The 17,686-nt window shown below is 52.4% G+C and overlaps 1 protein-coding gene across 1 annotated transcript; it reads right to left on the bottom strand.

Moving 5' to 3' along the window:
* Positions 1-6,237: 6,237 nt before the first annotated feature.
* On the bottom strand, positions 6,238-16,033 carry LOC138684081 (uncharacterized; the record flags this gene model as incomplete). The annotated part of the gene is given in 4 exon segments (XM_069777799.1): positions 6,238-7,131; positions 7,134-7,309; positions 7,936-8,030; positions 15,719-16,033. Coding segments are annotated over 4 exon segments (1,329 nt in total), but the record flags the coding sequence as incomplete, so codon positions are not given.
* Between the last annotated feature and the right edge of the window lie 1,653 nt (positions 16,034-17,686).

Raw genomic sequence — 17,686 nt, 5'->3', positions numbered from 1 at the left:
AATTGTGCAACGCTATTGGAAAAGAGATATTTTCTGATAGATAAATAAGGGAAGAAGGAAAAGTCTCAGGGGGAGTAGCAAGCATTTGGGGACATTTTGTCCTCTTTGGGCTCTGTGTAAGATGCATCAGGAAAGTTATGCAGCAGGAGCATAATTTCCTTCCTACACATTGATTTGTAACAAAGGGAGACGTCCCTCGTTTTGGTGTATGAAACACTGGGTTCGATTCTACACATTGTTTCTGTAATGAAGGGAGACATCCCTCATTTGCTGTACAGAACGCTGGTTTAGAATTGGTACTGATATGGGCAATGCGACTTCCCAGGAGACTCCCCTTTGTTCTCCCTTAGGATGCATCCTGAAAAATTGGAACAAGTTTGGAGAGGATCCCCTAAAGAAAGATAAATTAAAAGCTTATTGTGCACAATGGTGGCTGATGTATGAATTGGAGGATGGAGAAAATGGCCAGAGAATGGATTGCTGAATTATAACACTGTTTTACAATTGACGTTGTTTTGTAGAAAGATGATAAATGGGGTGAAGTTGCGTATGTTGATTTGTTTTTTAAGATGTGATCATGAAAACTGTAAAAACGTAGATTGTTGGTGGATGATGCTTATGGAATGTATTAGCAGAAAGTATTAACGGAAAGGGAAAGAAAAAGAATTGTTGTACTGGAAAAGAATGTAAAAGGCAGTGTGTTAAGGACGGTGGGGAGGCTGAAGATGTGCAGATGTTGGTCCCAGAGGGGAATCTGGTAAATGTAGAAGGGATGAGAAAAGGAAATCGCAGGATAGTAGTGATTATCCTTTCTATTATTGTAGTATGCATTGCCATTAGTTGTGTTAAAAGAATGATTGTAAGATCTATCTCTCAGGTAAGGGTTCACCCAGAAACTGAGGAATACATAACTCTACCAAAGCAGACAGACACAACTTATACCAATACATCGGTCAAGGAGGACATACATGTGGTTGAATTGTGACGCAGGTCACGGGGTGGATTGTATGGATTGTCCGGCTCATAGCTCCCAAACAAGTTTCACCATGTCTAGTGCACACAGGCGACTCATGGGGGGTTACAAAAGCGACCCAGCCTTGGGTTGCCTTGAGGCCCTGTCTCTCTGCAGAGATGACTCACTCACGGGGAGCTGTGTAGACAGCTTAGCCCTGGGTTGTCTGATAAGCCCTAAACTAAACAGGGTGGTGGCTGCACCATTCAAAGAACCAAAACCGGAACTGAGCCTTGAAATCCCTTAACAAATAGTATGCCCTGAGTCTCTATCCAGCCACTATTCAGTTGCCCGAAGGAACAAAACCCAACAACAACAACAACAACAAAAACCCAAAAGGGAAAGGGAAAGGTATCCTGTGCACTATTTTTGGAGCATGTCTAACTTGTGCACAGGAGGAGGCACTGAAATCTGATACGGCAAAGATAATGGGTGCAGCCGATCTCATTGAAGCTACAAAATTCAGTGCACTAGAAACTGAAGTGACCAAAACTGCTTTAGAGGCAGGATGGAAGATAAGTGCAGCCTTCAGTGTTCATAATGGACAATTGGAGGTTGAAAAGACATTTTTGAAAGATGAATTAAATTCTGAAAGGGAGAAGAATAGAAAACTGCTCGGAAAATTAAATTTGTTGTAAGGAAGACCAGCCCACTTCCAGGTCAAGAGCAGGGAGTGAGAATTTTAGCCCAATCTCAGGGAGAACGAGGGGACAGCATCCCATTATACAAGCTCCCTTGAGACGGGCAATAGGGCTGGAGGGACAGCCAGTATTTGTACATGTCCCGTTCACGACCTCAGATCTATTCAACGGGAAGCAATCAGTGGGGTCCTATCGAGAAAATGCGGACACAATGCCCACAGAAAGAAAAATTATTTGCTGAATCCTCAAGGAAAAGGGGGCCAGAATCAAATACTAACCTAATTATGCTAGGGACATCTGATACTGAGTAAAGGGGACTGGGGAGAATATTGAGATTTCCCCAGCCGATCCCCTGGTTCCCATAAAGCTGGGGAACAAAGTTACAAATTTCCTGATAGTTTTCATTAAAAAAATTTCATTCCATAAAACAGGGTTGCTGTTTTAGGGTGATTTCGCAGATTCCCGAGAAGGTGAACACACACACTGACTAGAAGGGGAAAAGCAAGCATTTATTAACTACAGACATGCATTATGCTAAGGGTATCTTGTAAAGCAAATTAACGTACCGACCCGAGGACTGTGAGGAAGATGGACCATCCGTACATTCTTGTGCTGTCTTGCACCACGAGCTCAGCCCAGCAATCGGTAGGTGCCGGCTTTACGTGGGCGTCCCCACGGAAGCAATGGTGGCCTTGCCGTACACCAGCCCCATGCTCTCCAGAAAAATCCCGGTATTTACACATTTGCAGAGGAATGGGTTTCGGCACACGTGGCCAGCGGGTGCCAAAACACGCCTCAGTTGCAACATAGGGAGCCTATGACGCATGCGCTCGCTGGCTAGGCGCGCTGCGCGAGCCATAGCCACCCTGTCTATTGGTTCATGGGCTTTGTACACGTGGCATATTGTCATAATCCAGCAGTCACGCGCCGACCATGCTCACAGATGGACTGAACAAGTGTATTCCAGCAGACCACACCTACAGGATGAACCCCTGCCTGATGCAGAAGTAGAGCTCTTCACTGATGGCAGCAGCTCTATGCTGGAAGGAAAACGAAGAGCTGGATATGCAGTGGTAACAAATGCCCAACCACTAGAGACTAAGGCACTGCCTAGCAACACATCCGCTCAAAGGGCTGAATTAATAGCATTGATGCGAGCTCTAGAACTAAGTCATGGAAAAAGACTAAATATATATACACACACAGATTCTGAATATGCATTTGGGGTGGTGCATGCAATCTGGGGGCAATTTGGAAGGAAAGAGGACTGTTAAACTCACAGGGAACTCCAGTAAAATATGGGACTGAAGTTACGAGACTGCTGCAAGCGGTTCTCTTACCAAAGGTTGCAATAATGCATTGCAAAGCCCACCAAAAAGGAAATAGTGAAATTATAAAAGGAAATTGGAAGGCTGATTGTCTTGCTAAAAAGGCAGTTCTAAAGGAGCCGAAATTTGAAGAAGCTTTAATTCCAGGGCCTCGTTTAGAATTACCACCACCAAAACATACTGAGAAGGAAGATGAATTAGCAGAACGGATAGACTGCTCCAAAAATGGACAAGGTTGGTGGATAACACCGTTAACGCCATTATTGATTCCTGAAAGAATGATGGAAACTTTGATCAAGAGATTACATCAGGAGATGCATCCAGGAGAAGACGCATTGACAATAACTGCAAAAAGAAATTTTTTTTGGACCAAAGATACAAAGGGTAGCAGACATGGTAGTAAAAAAAGTGTACCATCTGCTGTGCTAATAATCCAAAAATTGGGAAAAAAGTTATAGGAGGAATTGTGAAACAAGGAATAATTCCTGGGGAATACTGGCAAATAGATTTTTCAGAGCTACCTAGGTATAACGAATATAAATATTTATTGACATTGGTAGATATCTTTTCTGGCTGGCCAGAGGCTTTCCCTTGCCATACCAACAAAGAGCTAGAGAGGTAATTAGAATCCTATTGAAGGAAATAATACCCCGATTTGGTATTCCAGAAGGAATCTCCTCTAATAATGGGCCTCATTTTCTTGCAGAAGTCATGCAAGAGATTTCTAAATTTTTACAGATTAAGTGGGAATTACACACCCCTCGGAGGCCACAATCAAGTGGGAAGCTAGAAAGAATGAATCAAACTCTTAAAAGGCAACTTGCTAAACTGTGTCAAGAAAACACACCTTAAATGGGTAGAAATTTTACCTATGGCTCTTTTACGAATTCGAGTAACTCCTAGGGTCAAAGGGAAAGTAAGTCCTTTTAAGGTTGTTTATGGGAAAGCATATCCCATGAGTCTTTCTAACATCACAGGAGACCAAATGCATATAAAAGGGCAGGCTGATGTTAAAGAGTATTTGATTTCTCTTTCGCATACTTTATCTTCACTACACAGGTATCTAAATCAGAAGGCCTCTCTCCTGTTGGATAAAGGTGGAAAGGACCTCACACCATGTTATTGAAAACCTGTACTGCAGCCAGAGTAGAAGGAATGGACTCCTGGATTCATTACACGCGAGTGAAAAGAGCACCAGAACCAGATCAGGGAAAGTGGACAGCCACAGACTGGGAAACTCAAATTTCAGCTAATATCTGAGACCATTGAACTTTGAGAGAATGAAGAACCTGAATATTATAATATCCCATTTGGTACTAGCAGTAGGTCAAGAGAATTTGGTTTTACAGCTTATCCAGTCCTTTGGGCAAATCCAGAATGTTAGTGTAACCGCTTCTCTCCCTCCATCTGAGCTGGCAGACAATCCTTTAAATTGGGGAATATTACCTTTCTAAGAAAGAAGAAGAACAACAATGGAAATAGGGTGGTTAAATAAAATATTACATGGAACAGGATCCTCCCTTACTGGATGGCTGGCAAATCTAATTTAAACTTCGACCACTGTTGTCATTATTACAATCATACTTTGTGTTGTTTTAAGTTCTATCAAGAGACTGGTTTTACAGGCCATGGCTAGAGCATATGTAACGATAAAATGAAGTAGTGAGACTTATGAGACTCATATGAAGAGATCTCATAGTCTCAAAGGGGGGTGTATTGGCTTTGTGTGGCAAGGTTTTGGTAGCGGGGAGGGGTTACAGGGGTGGCTTCTGTGAGAAGCTGCTGGAAGCTTCCCCTGTGTCCGACAGAGGCAATATCAGCCGGCTCTAAGACGGACCTGACGCCGGCCAAGGCAGCACCTCTGTGATAACATATTTAAGAAGGAAAAAAAAGTTGCTGGGACAGACAGAAATGGCAGCCTGAGAGAGGAGTGAGAACATGTAAGAGAAACAACCCTGCAGACCCCCAGGTCAGTGAAGAAGGAGGGGGAGGAGATGCTCCAGGCGCCGGAGCAGAGATTCCCCTGCAGCCTGTGGGGAAGACCACGGTGAGGCAGGCTGTCCCGCTGCAGTCCATGGAGGTCCACGGTGGAGCAGATCTCCACCTGCAGCCCGTGGAGGACCCCATGCCGGAGCAGGTGGGTGCCTGAAGGAGGCTGTGACCCTGTGGGAAGCCCGCACTGCAGCAGGCTCCTGGCAGGACCTGCGGATCTGTGGAGAGAGGAGCCCACGTTGGAGCAGTTTTTCTGGCAGGACTTGTGACCCCATGGGGGACCCACGCTGGAGCAGTGTGCTCCTGAAGGACTGCACACCGTGGAAAGGACCCATGCTGGAGCAGTTCGTGAAGAACTGCGGGCCGTGGGAAGGACCCATGTTGGAGAAGTTCGTGGAGGACTGTCTCCTGTGGGAGGGACCCCACGCTGGAGCAGGGGAAGAATGTGATGAGTCCTTCCCCCGAGGAGGATGAAGCGGCAGAAAATAATGTGTGATGAACTGACCGTAAACCCCATTGCCTGTCCCCCTGCACCGCTGGGGGGGGTTGGTAGGGAATCCGGGAGTGAAGTTGTACCCAGGAAGAAGGAGGGGTGGAGGGAAGGTGTTCTGAGATTTGGGTTTATTTCTCATTACCCTACTCTGGTTGATTTGTAATAAATTGAGTTAATTTTCCCCAAGCGGAGTCTCTTTTGCCAGTGATGGTAATTGGTGAGTGATCTCTCCTGTCCTTATCTCGACCCACAAGCTCTTTGTTACATTTTCTCTCCCCTGTCCAGCTGAGGAGGGGGAGTGATAGAACGGCTTTGGTGGGCACCTGGCGTCCAGCCAGGGTCAACCCACCACAGGGGGAAATGATGTACTTAAGAAATTATGTACTTAAGCCACACGAAAAAGGCCACAAAGGTCTTGGGAAACAAGATCCCCTTTGTATAACCAATGCATGCCTTGCTAACAACTGTGCCCCTGAAGAAGAACTAAAAGACTGAGAAGAAGGGAACATCCTACCCCAGGAGGCGCCAAAAAGTTGAATAATTGCTAATAGGCATGAAGTCAGAAAAATCTTCGAAAACTGGAGGAAAGGTAAAGAAAGGTGGCAGGGGGAGATCATGACCACCAACTCAATTCCACACCAAAAAGACTTACCCCCCCCAACTCTCCTTGAGCATGTGCTGTAAAAGAAAAGAACACTGTACCTTTAATTCCAAGCAGGGAAACTTTAGCCCAATGGAAACTGTGCGAGATAAGCAACTCCCAGTAATAGTTTTTGGAAGAACTTTGGAAATTGAATATGTATAACTGAACTGTATAAATTGCTTGCCCGTTTAGGCATGAGGGGTGCTAGCTTTGCGGATTACCACCTAGCCCCCATCTTTGCGTAAACAAGAACTGGAATAAAATACCTCTGCTCTGTGTTTATATTGGCATTTTGCACACCGGGTGAATGACCCCACTTTTGGGACAACAGTGGGGCAGGCAAAGCACCGCATCCCGCAGGCCGAGGGGCTCAGGCACCCACGTCGCTGCCGGAGGATTGCCGGCAAGAGGTTTGGCATCTGGAGAGGGGCTGCTGGGCCAGGGTGCCCAGGCACCCACCCCACTCCCCCAGCCGCAGCCACGAGTGCTCTCAGTGCTGGAGCAGAGGCCGTAGCAGCTGCCTGTGCCCAAGCCTGTCCCGAGCGGAGGGAAGACTTTGCTGGCGAGGAGCAATCCAGTGAAGGCATTGCTGAAATTGCTGGGCTTGAAGTTGCTGCCGGGCCAGGAGGGTGCCACGGGGTCCTTGTGCAGGAGGAGGGGTGGCAGCGCCTGGGCACCGTTCAACTCCGGGGAGCTGCAGAGCAGGGAGTCCCCGAGGCCGTTGGGGAAGGTCGCGGCCACCGCCTGCGCTTTCCAACCCGGCTGGTCCACCAGCTCCTCCGCCACCTCCCTCTCGGCCCCGGCTGTCTTCTTGGAGCCCTTCCCGCAGAGCCGGACCACCCTGATGCTCTCGCCACGCGGACAGCTCTGGTGGCCGAGGTCCTCAAGGCTCCTCAAGGCTGAAGCGCTCCCCAGGCTCTTGTACTCCACCAGTGCGCAGTGCTTGCTCAGCAGCTCGGGGAAGTCTGACGTGTATTTCCGCACATCCGAGGGCAGCTTGCGGCCCGGCCGCAGGATGCGATGGTGCCGAAGGGGCTGAACATCCTCGTGATGGTCTTGAGGAAATTCTTCTGGAGCAGCAGCAGCACGTCCTGCTCCAGGGGCAGCAGCTCCCAGGCCAGCAGCAGTCTGCTGGGGGGGACACTCAGCAGGGACTCGGGGATGGGGACCCATGATACCGAAAAGCCAGTCGAAGAAACTCTCTAAGACTCATTTTGGAGTTTTAGAAAGTAGGCATTCTTTATTGCAGCGCTGGATGCACGGGGGATAGTTCCACCTAGCACGCGTGCCACAGCTTCAACAGGTTATATGGAGTAACCAATTACATATTAATCAGATTAGTATACATATACATAAAAATTATTGTAACTGAGTATCATAGTATTGCCTACATCTGATCACATGCAACGGTTCTTCATTTGAGTCAAAGGGCTGCTTTTGCGACCACCGATCCATTTCAAATTCTGTTGGCTGACCTTCAAGTCTTGTTCGTCATCCTTGTTCTTTGATCTTGGAGCTTAACATGGTTTCAGTCATATATGGTCAGTTTCAATATTAATCTTATCTAATGTACAGGAACATCCAGTCATAAGAGCAAAGAACTGTAAAACTTAGGAGTAACTACCTCTACTAGTTAATTACTTGGCTACACTTCTGTCTCTTTTTTCAATCATAGTGTTAGTATAAGATTTCTAATAATTATTTACCAAATCTCACTTTTACAGTCACCTAGCAGCAAACCAGTTTCCACGGCTGGTACAAAATATTAAAACCAACAAATATTTAGACATACCATACAGAATGTATGGACATATGCTATCACCCACCGCCTCACTTTGGTGCCCTCCTTGTTCACCTCCAGCAGCTCTGAGAACTGCAGGGTGTAAAGCGTCAGCCACCAGTCATGCGTCAGGTATTTCACCTGAGGGACAGAGGGGGCCACTGTGTCACTGTGAGTCTCCCCAGGCAGGGACCACCCTAAACCCATCATCGAGGCAGGCTGCAACCCCATCAACCTGAGGTCATGGCAAGGCAATATCCCCCTTTCAGGATTTGTGGGAGAAGGTCGCCTGTGCTCCCGGACCATGGCAAGAAGACACAGCTTCCCTGTACATCACACCACCAGTGCTTCCCTGCAGTTTTTTAGTTAAGGCATGATCTCTCCCAGAGCAGCCTGGGGGAACCACGGGCAGAAGAGGTGAACCCAGCCCTGGGCTTGGGGTTTGAGGACCCCTCACCGCTTCCCCAGCCACCCTCCCTGGGTGGAGAACTGCTGCAGCACGTTGAAGGCAGACAGCAGGGCCCAGCTCTGCACCACCAGCGCTTTGCCGGGACACAGGCAGCCTGAGCAGAGCCTGGTCCTCCCCGAGCACCTCACCGCAGACAGCCAGAGCACACCCAGACACCCAGGCATCCTCCACGTGGAGGCCACTTCCCACCCCGGCTGGCCAACGCAACGGGCTGCCTACCTTCTTCAAGGGCGTCAGCAGTTTGATGCTGACGAAGCCCATCTTGTTCTTCTGGACATGTTTCAGGTGAACTCTGCTCATTATAATACCAAAACACACCTCCACCCCCAAAGTTACCCACCTCCAAGGTGCGACCGCCCCCCACTGAGCACGCGCTCTGAATTTTCTCTAACGTATACCTTTAAAAGCAAACCGAGAGAACTTTATACGAAAGGAAAGGTATGTGTGACTAGAGTCACTCAAGCTCCACCGAAAAACTCAGAAAACATAAAAGGGCTTAAGAGAGGAGAAATGTCAGGGAAGACACCATCACAGACAAGTCGGGAGGACATTGCTGACTTCTGGGATCAGTCGATGGGCTGAGCCTCTCTCCCCCCCGCCATAGGGTTGCCTATTGTGTGAGATTTGAACACTCGGCTGTACTGAGTGCTTCCCCGGGAAACTTAGAATTCTTTAGAGCTCTTTTCTTTCATCATTTAACGCGCCTGTAGGCAACGGTATTGTCACCTGCACGTGCTTTGCAGACAGTCTATTTATCACGGGCAATCCAAAAGCACCTGTACCGTTGCTTTAATAAACTGCGCTGCTCATTCATCTAGTCGTGATAATTTGTTAGCGCAACCAAACTCCCTAAGTCTGGTCATTCTCGTGCGTTGAACGCAGCTAAGCCAGAGTGCAGTACGCTATTAAGGGCATCCCTCATCGTGATAGTTCAGCACATTGAACGCGACCGCCCTTAGAGCGTCGAATTGGACATCACTCAGAAATTAAACCCAGCCGTCCCCAGCCCCTCTGACATCTGAGGATAAGCTGGAACGCAAGGCGGTTTATTTTCTGCCAAACTTCTGGACTCGGTAACGCAACACAGCCCCCGGGGCCGGCGCCCCAAAGGCCTTCCTCCGAAGGATGCTGGGCCGAGGGGCGGCGGGCAGCGCTGCGCACGGGGGGCCCCCTCACACCACCCCCCCGTGTCGCAGTGCCACCACCCGGCAACGCAGCAGTCACAATGCCCCGGGGCACTATAAAATGGGCAGCCTCCCCTGTCCCACTGCCAGTCTGCCTGGCAGGCGGCCCAGAGACATCCCAGAGGAAGTCTGTGAGGAGCCGCTGGAATTACTTGCCGGGCGCTGAGGGAGGAAGACCGGAGGCTGCACCAGGCTGCTGGAGACGAGAAGAACCACCAAGCCCTGGAGGTGCCCGAGGCCATCAGGCTTTTTTGGATGGAGAGCTGTGGCAAGACCAAGGGAATGCCTTCTTGAGGAGCACTGCAGAGCTCGCCGTCCTCACTCCCTGCGGAACCAGTGGCAGCAGCCGTAAGAAGTGGGATGCAGAGATGTTGCCAGGGCTCCCAGTGCTTTGGAGCACCCGCTGGTGGCCCGAAGGCGTGGGAAGGATTCTTGCCCCCAAGGTCGATCAGGCCGGGGGCACTTGGCCACTCTCGGAAGCCCCGAGATGGCTCCAGGTTCAGGGAGAACAGGGCTTGGGCATCCTCTGGGGGGCGTGACCAGCCTGCGGGACCAGGAGGCAGGTCTTGCTCACACGTGCTCAGGGAATAGCCGATCGCCAGCTCTGGGGTCAGGAAGGAATTTTCCCCCGCCGCAGATTGGCACTGGGCCCCGGGGGTTTTTTGCCTTCCTCTGCAGCACTGAGCAGGACCACTTGTCAGGGCTCCTCCAGTCCGTTTTGGCTAGGTTACTGCCTGCTGCTCGTGCAAGATCTTGGGTAGCAGCCCCAGACTCCTAAAAGGAAGCTACCCTTGAGGTTTTTTCTTTTTTGGAGGAAGCTCTCCCCTTTGGGATCCACCTGTGACTCCTCCCAGGCATCTCCCAGAGCCTTTTGGCCTTTTCATAGCTATCTTTTCTTAGGATCTTAGGTCCGTAAAGCAGAGGCCAAAAGATTCTGGGAGATGCCTGGGAGGATTCTCGGGTGGATCCCGGAGGAAAGAGCTTCCTCCAAAGGAGAAAAATCATCCGGGGTAGCCTCATTAGACAAGTCTGGGGCTGCTACCTGGGATCTCAGGTCCTTATAAGAAAAGGCCAAAAGACTCTAGGAGACGCCTGGAAGGAGTCACAGGGGGATCCCGGAGGGCAGAGCTTCCTCCAAAAAAGAAAAAAACCTCAAAGGTAGCTTCCTTGGAGGAGTCTGGGGCTTCTACCTGAGACCTTAGGTAGGTAAAGCAGAGGACAGAAGACTCTAGGAGATGCCTGGGAGGAGTCTCAGGTGGCTGTCGGAGTTGAGAGATTTCTCTACAGGAGAAAAAAAATGTCTTGAGCTACTTACTTGGAGGAGTCTGGGGCAGGTAGCTGGGATCTCCGGTCCCGAACACAGAGGTCAAAACATTCTGGGAGACGCCTGGGAGGAGTCTTGGGTCAATCCTGGAGGAGAGAGCTTCCTGCAAAAGAGAAGAATCATCTTGGGTAGCTTCCTTGGAAGAGTCTGGGGCTGCTACCTGAGATCTTAGGTACGTAAAGCAGAGGCCAAAAGACTCTAGGAGATGCCTGGGAGGAGTCTCAGGTGGCTGTTGGAGTTGAGAGATTTCTCTACAGGAGAAAAAAAATGTCTTGAGCTACTTACTTGGAGAAGTCTGGGGCAGGTAGCTGGGATCTCCGGTCCCGAACACAGAGGTCAAAACATTCTGGGAGACGCCTGGGAGGAGTCTTGGGTCAATCCTGGAGGAGAGAGCTTCCTGCAAAAGAGAAGAATCATCTTGGGTAGCTTCCTTGGAAGAGTCTGGGGCTGCTACCTGAGATCTTAGGTACGTAAAGCAGAGGCCAAAAGACTCTAGGAGATGCCTGGGAGGAGTCTCAGGTGGCTGTCAGAGTTGAGAGATTTCTCTACAGGAGAAAAAAAATGTCTTGAGCTACTTACTTGGAGGAGTCTGGGGCAGGCAGCTGGGATCTCTGGTCCCGAACGCAGAGGTCAAAACACTCTGGGAGATGCCTGGGAGGAGTCTTGGGTCGATCCCAGAGGAGAGAGCTTCCTGCAAAGGAGAAAAATCATCTTGGGTAGCTTCCTTGGAAGAGTCTGGGGCTGCTACCTGAGGTGTTAGGTAGTTAAAGCAGAGGCTAAAAGACTCTGGGAGATGCCTGGGAGGAGTCTCGGGTGCATCCCGAAGAGGAGAGCTTCCTCCAAAGGAGCAAAATCATCTTGGGTAGCGGCCTTGACGAAATCTGGGGCTGGGCATCCCCTGGGAGGCGTGACCAGCCTGCGGGACCAGGAGGCAGGTCTTGCTCACGTGCTCAGGGAATAGCCGATCGCCAGCTCTGGGGTCAGGAAGGAATTTTCCCCCGCCGCAGATTGGCACTGGGCCCCGGGGGTTTTTTGCCTTCCTCTGCAGCACTGAGCAGGACCACTTGCCAGGGCTCCTCCGGTCCATTTTGGCTAGGTTACTGCCTGCTGCTCGTGCACCACGAAGATGGCCTCTCGTGCCCTGCAGCTAGGGGGAGGAAGGCTTTTTTTCCCCCACGGTGGGCTAGCAAGTGTCCCCGGGGGTTTTTTGCCTTCCTCTGCAGCACTGAGCACGGCCCCTCGCCAGGGCTCCTTTGGGCCGTTGTGGCTAGGTGCCCGCTGCTCGTGCTCCACGAAGGTGGCCCTCGTGCCCCGCATCCGGGGGGAGGAAGCTTTCGGACTCCCAGGCCGGGCTCCAAGGGATGCTCCCGGGGGTTGCTTCTTGTCCTCTGTAGCACTGAGCACAGCCCCTTGTCAGGGCTCCTCTGGGCCCTTTCGCCTAGCTCCCTGCCTGCTGCTCTTGCACCTCCAAGGCACCGCTCGTGCCCTGCCTCTCTCGGGCTCTCTTGCCCAGTGCAAGTCTGGAGCGGGAGCGGGAGCGAGCTCTGCTCTTCCCTTAGCTCCATTTCCCCAGGGCTTATGGCTTGGGCAAAACAGCCTGTGCTTGGAAGGGCTCCAGGCTTGCTGCCCCATCAGGAGCTGCCACTTTTCACCTCTCCCTGCACGCAAATCAAGCGCAGGGCCGGCACGAGAGCGCCTTTTGTGCATCGTTGGCCAAGAAGCACAGCGGCGGAGCAAGTTGCCAAACGCAAAAATACGCTTTTCACCTCTACCTGTCATACTTTGGAAAATACCCCACGGTACCACACGCCTCCTCCTCCTCCTCCTCCTTCTTCTTCTTTTGTGTGTGGTCGGTCCTGATCCTCATTCTGCACGTTCTCACTCTTCAGGAAACAGGGACTGCTTGGCCTGTATTCCTCCTGCTACTTTCTGTAGCTCTGGGACTTGCCTTTGCCAGGATGCAAAGGATGTTTTCTCAAGCTCAACTGAAGAATGCATCAGCCTGCTCCTGGCTACACAGGCACATTGTGTTAAGGCTTGTGAGCATCAGCTCTGAAACAGACTCAGAAAAATAAAAATAATAGCCTGTTTCCACTTGCAACCTTTGTGTTATGTGTCCTTCAAAGTGGTTTTGGAGCTGAAACCCCCCTGGCGTTTCAGGCAAATAACAGTCTCGTTGGTATTTGACTTATGGTGAGCACAGGGAACAGAGCAGAGTAGAACAGAACAGAATAGAATGGAACAGTTCAGCTGGAAGAAACCTACAACCATCATCTAGTCCGATTACCTGACCGTTTCAGGGCTGACCAAAAGTTCAAGCATGGTATTAAGGGCATTGTCCAAATGCCTCTTCAACACTGACAGGCACGGGGCATCCACCACCTCTCCAGGAAGCCTGTTTCAGGGTGTGACCACCCTCTTGGCAAAGAAATGTCTCCTCATGTCAAGTCCGAACCTCCCCTGACAGCGTGGTAGCAAGTGTCCCTTGGTGCCTTGGTAAGGAACGGTGAGGAAACCGTGCATGCTCTCTACATCTCTGCAGAGTTCCTGCAGAGGGAACCAAACCCCTGTCTTTCACCTCTGGCATCACCACAACCAAAGGAATGTCTGTGGCCTACATGCCCTTATTTACATAGTCTGAAGGTACAGATCCATTTTGGCACCAACGCACAAAATGGCAAGGAGACTACCTCTCTTAATCTCTCAGTACTCAAAATACTAAATCCTAGAGGAAAAGGAGACTTGCCAGGGTTTGAGGTAAGATCCGAACATCTTCCCACAAACCGAGGTAGGCAAAGAACTCTCAGAAAGGTTCAAGTCACAGGTGAGCTGTGGAAGTTTCACCCATGGCTGAAGCGCCTTTGGTATCCCATACAAACACGGCCAACGCGCGTGTTTAATACAAAGGCTGCGCAGCTGGGTTTCAGTGGGACAAGGGGATGTGACGGCAATAGCAGCAATGGGCTATTTTGACAGTTTGGAAGAGCTGTCTGTCCTTTGCCTGGCTGGGCTTTGGTCACGGATCCAAATGGTCCACGTCTGAATACGACCAACCTTTCCTTCCACCACACCGGGGTCACCTCCGCGCACTTGTTTCTCAAAGCCTGGCTTACTTCCGTGGCGGGCTCTTGGCACCCACCATCCCAACCTATGGCTCTGGTTACACTTTGGCTTGCCTCCAGGCTGCGGCTGCCGAAATCACCCCCCTTACGCCCCACGAAAAGGGGTTGTGTCCAGCCACATCAAGTCCCTGCTCCTCCTGGCTGCGGGGCTGCATAGGCTTTAGCTCTGGCGCAGAGAGGGGACGGCTAATAGGGGCGGTCTCTGCGCTGCACGCTTGGTTCCTGCCATGGCCTGAGAGAAGAGGAACAGCACCAGGCTTCTCCTTGTGAGCCGAGTGGCAGAGCAGGCGCCAGGGACACCCAGCAGCTGGGCCCAGGGCATGGCCGCCAAGGGCAGGGAGAGACCCCCGGGCCTCCCGGGCACAGCCACAGCCCGTGGAATGATTGCTGGATGGAGGTGACCTGTCGGTATGACACACGCCCCTGGACCCCCCCCCTCCCCCAAGGGAAGGTGAACCTCCAGGGAGGAACGCAGTGCACACGTAAAGAATCGGTTCCGTGGTAGCTCCCTAAGCAACGTGACCTGCAACTTTAGACGTCAGCAACACCAGGGGAGCTTGGTACGCTGACTCTGAAAAGGAACACGGAGGGTGGAGCGGAGCCGAGACCCCGTGGCCAGGCTCTGTGATCGCAGGGATAGGGAACCGGAATGATCGGAACGAGAACGCTTGCTCCCTGCATTGAATCCACTGAAGCAAGGAGGTAACACAATGGGGGTTCTGTTGAGCTAATGCCCTACACTTCTGGTTTCTATCACACGTGCCCAGTTCTGGGGTACTCACACGCAACAGCAGGTCCTTTGGGTGAACTTTGCTCATTACAACACCAAAACACACCTCCACCCCCAAAGTTACCCACCTCCAAGGTGCGACCACCCCCCCACTGAGCACGCGCTCTGAATTTTCTCTAGCATACACCTTTAAAAGCAAAGTGAGAGAACTTTATACCAATCAAAGGAAAGGTATGTATGACTAGAGTCACTCAAGCTCCACCGAAAAACTCAGAAAACATAAAAGGGCTTAAGAGAGGAGAAATGTCAGGGAAGACACCATCACAGACAAGTCGGGAGGACATCACTGACTTTTGGGATCGCTCAACGGGCTGAGCCTCTCTCCCCCCCCGCCATAGGGTTGCCTACTGTGTGAGATTCGAACACTCGGCTGTACTGAGTGCTTCCCTGGGAAACTTAGAATTCTTTAGAGCTCTTTTCTTTCATCACTTAACGCGCTTGTAGGCAATGGTATTGTCACCTGCACGTGCTTTGCAGACAGTCTATTTATCACGGGCAATCCAAAAGCACCTGTACCGTTGCGTTAATAAACTGCGCTGCTCATTCATCTAGTCGTGATGAAAAACAAAAGAAAAGAGAAAGCCCCAAACCCAAATGTAAAGGAGCCTCAGCGCCGGAGGACGAGCTCTCCTCTCTCAAAGCAGCCTGGGGGAACCACGGGCAGAAGAGGTGAACCCAGCCCTGGGCTTGGGGTTTGAGGACCCCTCACCGCTTCCCCAGCCACCCTCCCTGGGTGGAGAACTGCTGCAGCACGTTGAAGGCAGACAGCAGGGCCCAGCTCTGCACCACCAGCGCTTTGCCGGGACACAGGCAGCCTGAGCAGAGCCTGGTCCTCCCCGAGCACCTCACCGCAGACAGCCAGAGCACACCCAGACACCCAGGCATCCTCCACGTGGAGGCCACTTCCCACCCCGGCTGGCCAACGCAACGGGCTGCCTACCTTCTTCAAGGGCGTCAGCAGTTTGATGCTGACGAAGCCCATCTTGTTCTTCTGGACATGTTTCAGGAGGAAAGCATCCTTGGCCAGGTTCTCGTCAGAGAGGTGGAATTCCACCTGGGACGCAACCCTCCTGACCAGCTGCTGGTCAGGGACGGAGTAGCTGCAGTCCAAGAGATCAGCCCCCAGAACATCGCTCGCATCGCAGAAGCTCCCGGCAAAGCAGCAGGGACACGGGTGTGACTTGGTGGCCTTTGGGATGTGCAGCACTGCCCGGTCCCAGCCACAGCGGTGCAGATGGCAGAGTGTTGAGGAGCGGGGTGGCTCAGCTGCGCTCTGAAATGAAACGGAGTTTTATGGTTTTAGAAGCGCGCTTGCCTTCACGCCCCCAGCATCGGTCCCTGCCACAAGTTACGCAGCAGATGGCCTTGCACAATCTTGCAGCCAGAGGTGCCTCACCAACAGAGCGCCATCTCTTTAATTAACAGGATCCAGGCCAGGAGAGATCTTTGGCCTCCGGTTCACGGCAGTTGTCCCGACTCCCCCAGGCCACACACTGTTCACACAGCGGGAGCGAGAGGCCTGTGTCCTTGGTACCAGGGGGTCCTTGCTAGTGCCGAATCCTCCAAGCACGAGGAGGGGATGTACTAACCCCATCCCTGGGGTCCCGTAGAGCACAAACAGCCCCAGCGCCCCGACACCGGACGTTGGGCAGAATCCAGTCCTTTTCTGGGAGCACGCGGCGGCGGGTACCGTCTCCTCCTGGGTGTCACGCACCCAGGGAAAGCGCCGCCCCCTCCGAGGGGGATCCAGAGCTGCTGCTTTTCCCATCAGGAGACTAAAAGACCTGACAGCACTACTGGAGCGAGGGCTGGGGGAAAGCGTGCCACCGAGCGACACCGCGTGACCTTCCTTCGCGCCCTCGAGGTCCTTTTTCCTATTTCTGCCTCGCTCCGGTCAACGCAGCGAACAGAAGCACGGGCAACAGTCGCAAACGCATTTGCCATCTGGCGCAAGGAGGCTGCGGCTGCAGCTTGGTCCCCGCTCGGCTCGGCTGAATCAACTTGTTCTTCTTCCCCCACCGGAAAAATACTGTTGAAAGCAAAGAGGATTTGCACCCGCAGACCCTGAGAGCCGCCTGTAGGCCCCGGGGGCACCCCAGCCTCACTTAACCCTTTCCCTCCCCAGGAGGAGCTGGGGAGGCTCTTGGGGGTGGGGTGGAACACAGGGAGCCCCCGCATTCCTTCCAGGGAGACGCCAAAGAGTCCTTGGCAGCCAACAGCCAGAAGGGACCATGGCGCGGCCACCAGTGCAGCTCCCACTGCCTGGGCCCTGGGGCCCCCCGGCGCCCCAGCTTTTCCAGACATTCACGCTCCCCAAAACCTTCTACCCTCAAGGTAGGGACCGACCTCAACCCCAACCCCTGCAGCCCAGGGATGCTCTTGGGGGGCAAGAGCAGAGGTGACCGCCGGCCATCGCTCCTCTCTCTCTTAGGCTCAGCCAACCTGTGCCGCCTGCCCGCGCGGGAGCAGCCCTTCCCTGCAGCCCAGCCACCCCAGGCCCCCCAGGCACCACCAGCAGGTATGGCACCCCAGTCTGCTCTGGCACCTTCCCCATCCCCATCACACCCCTTCCCCCGGCACTTTTCACATGGGGGTTCACCAAGCCCCGGTGAGCATCCTTGCCCTCGCCCGGGCGGCGCGTGCCCAGGAAAGCCCATCTGCAGAGAATTCCCCAAATATTTGGGGCCACCTCTCCCGTTTCACCTTCTAGATGCAAGTCTCCTCCCCGATTTGCAACCCCGTCCCACCGGCACAGCAGCTCACCCCGTGGGGATCGCCCCGGCCACAAGCTCCCCACGCCCCTGGCCCAGAGCTGGGGGATGTCGGCCATCGGGGCCGGCTCGGCGGGTGCCCCTGGAGAGTCTCCCCGCCCCAGCACGGCTCCCCCTCACCCACACAGGGCTGCAGA

Source organism: Haliaeetus albicilla, unplaced genomic scaffold, assembly GCF_947461875.1.
Source record: "Haliaeetus albicilla unplaced genomic scaffold, bHalAlb1.1 scaffold_34, whole genome shotgun sequence".
NCBI classification, from domain to species: Eukaryota; Metazoa; Chordata; class Aves; order Accipitriformes; family Accipitridae; genus Haliaeetus; species Haliaeetus albicilla.
This window is presented reverse-complemented; position numbering and strand designations above follow the sequence as displayed.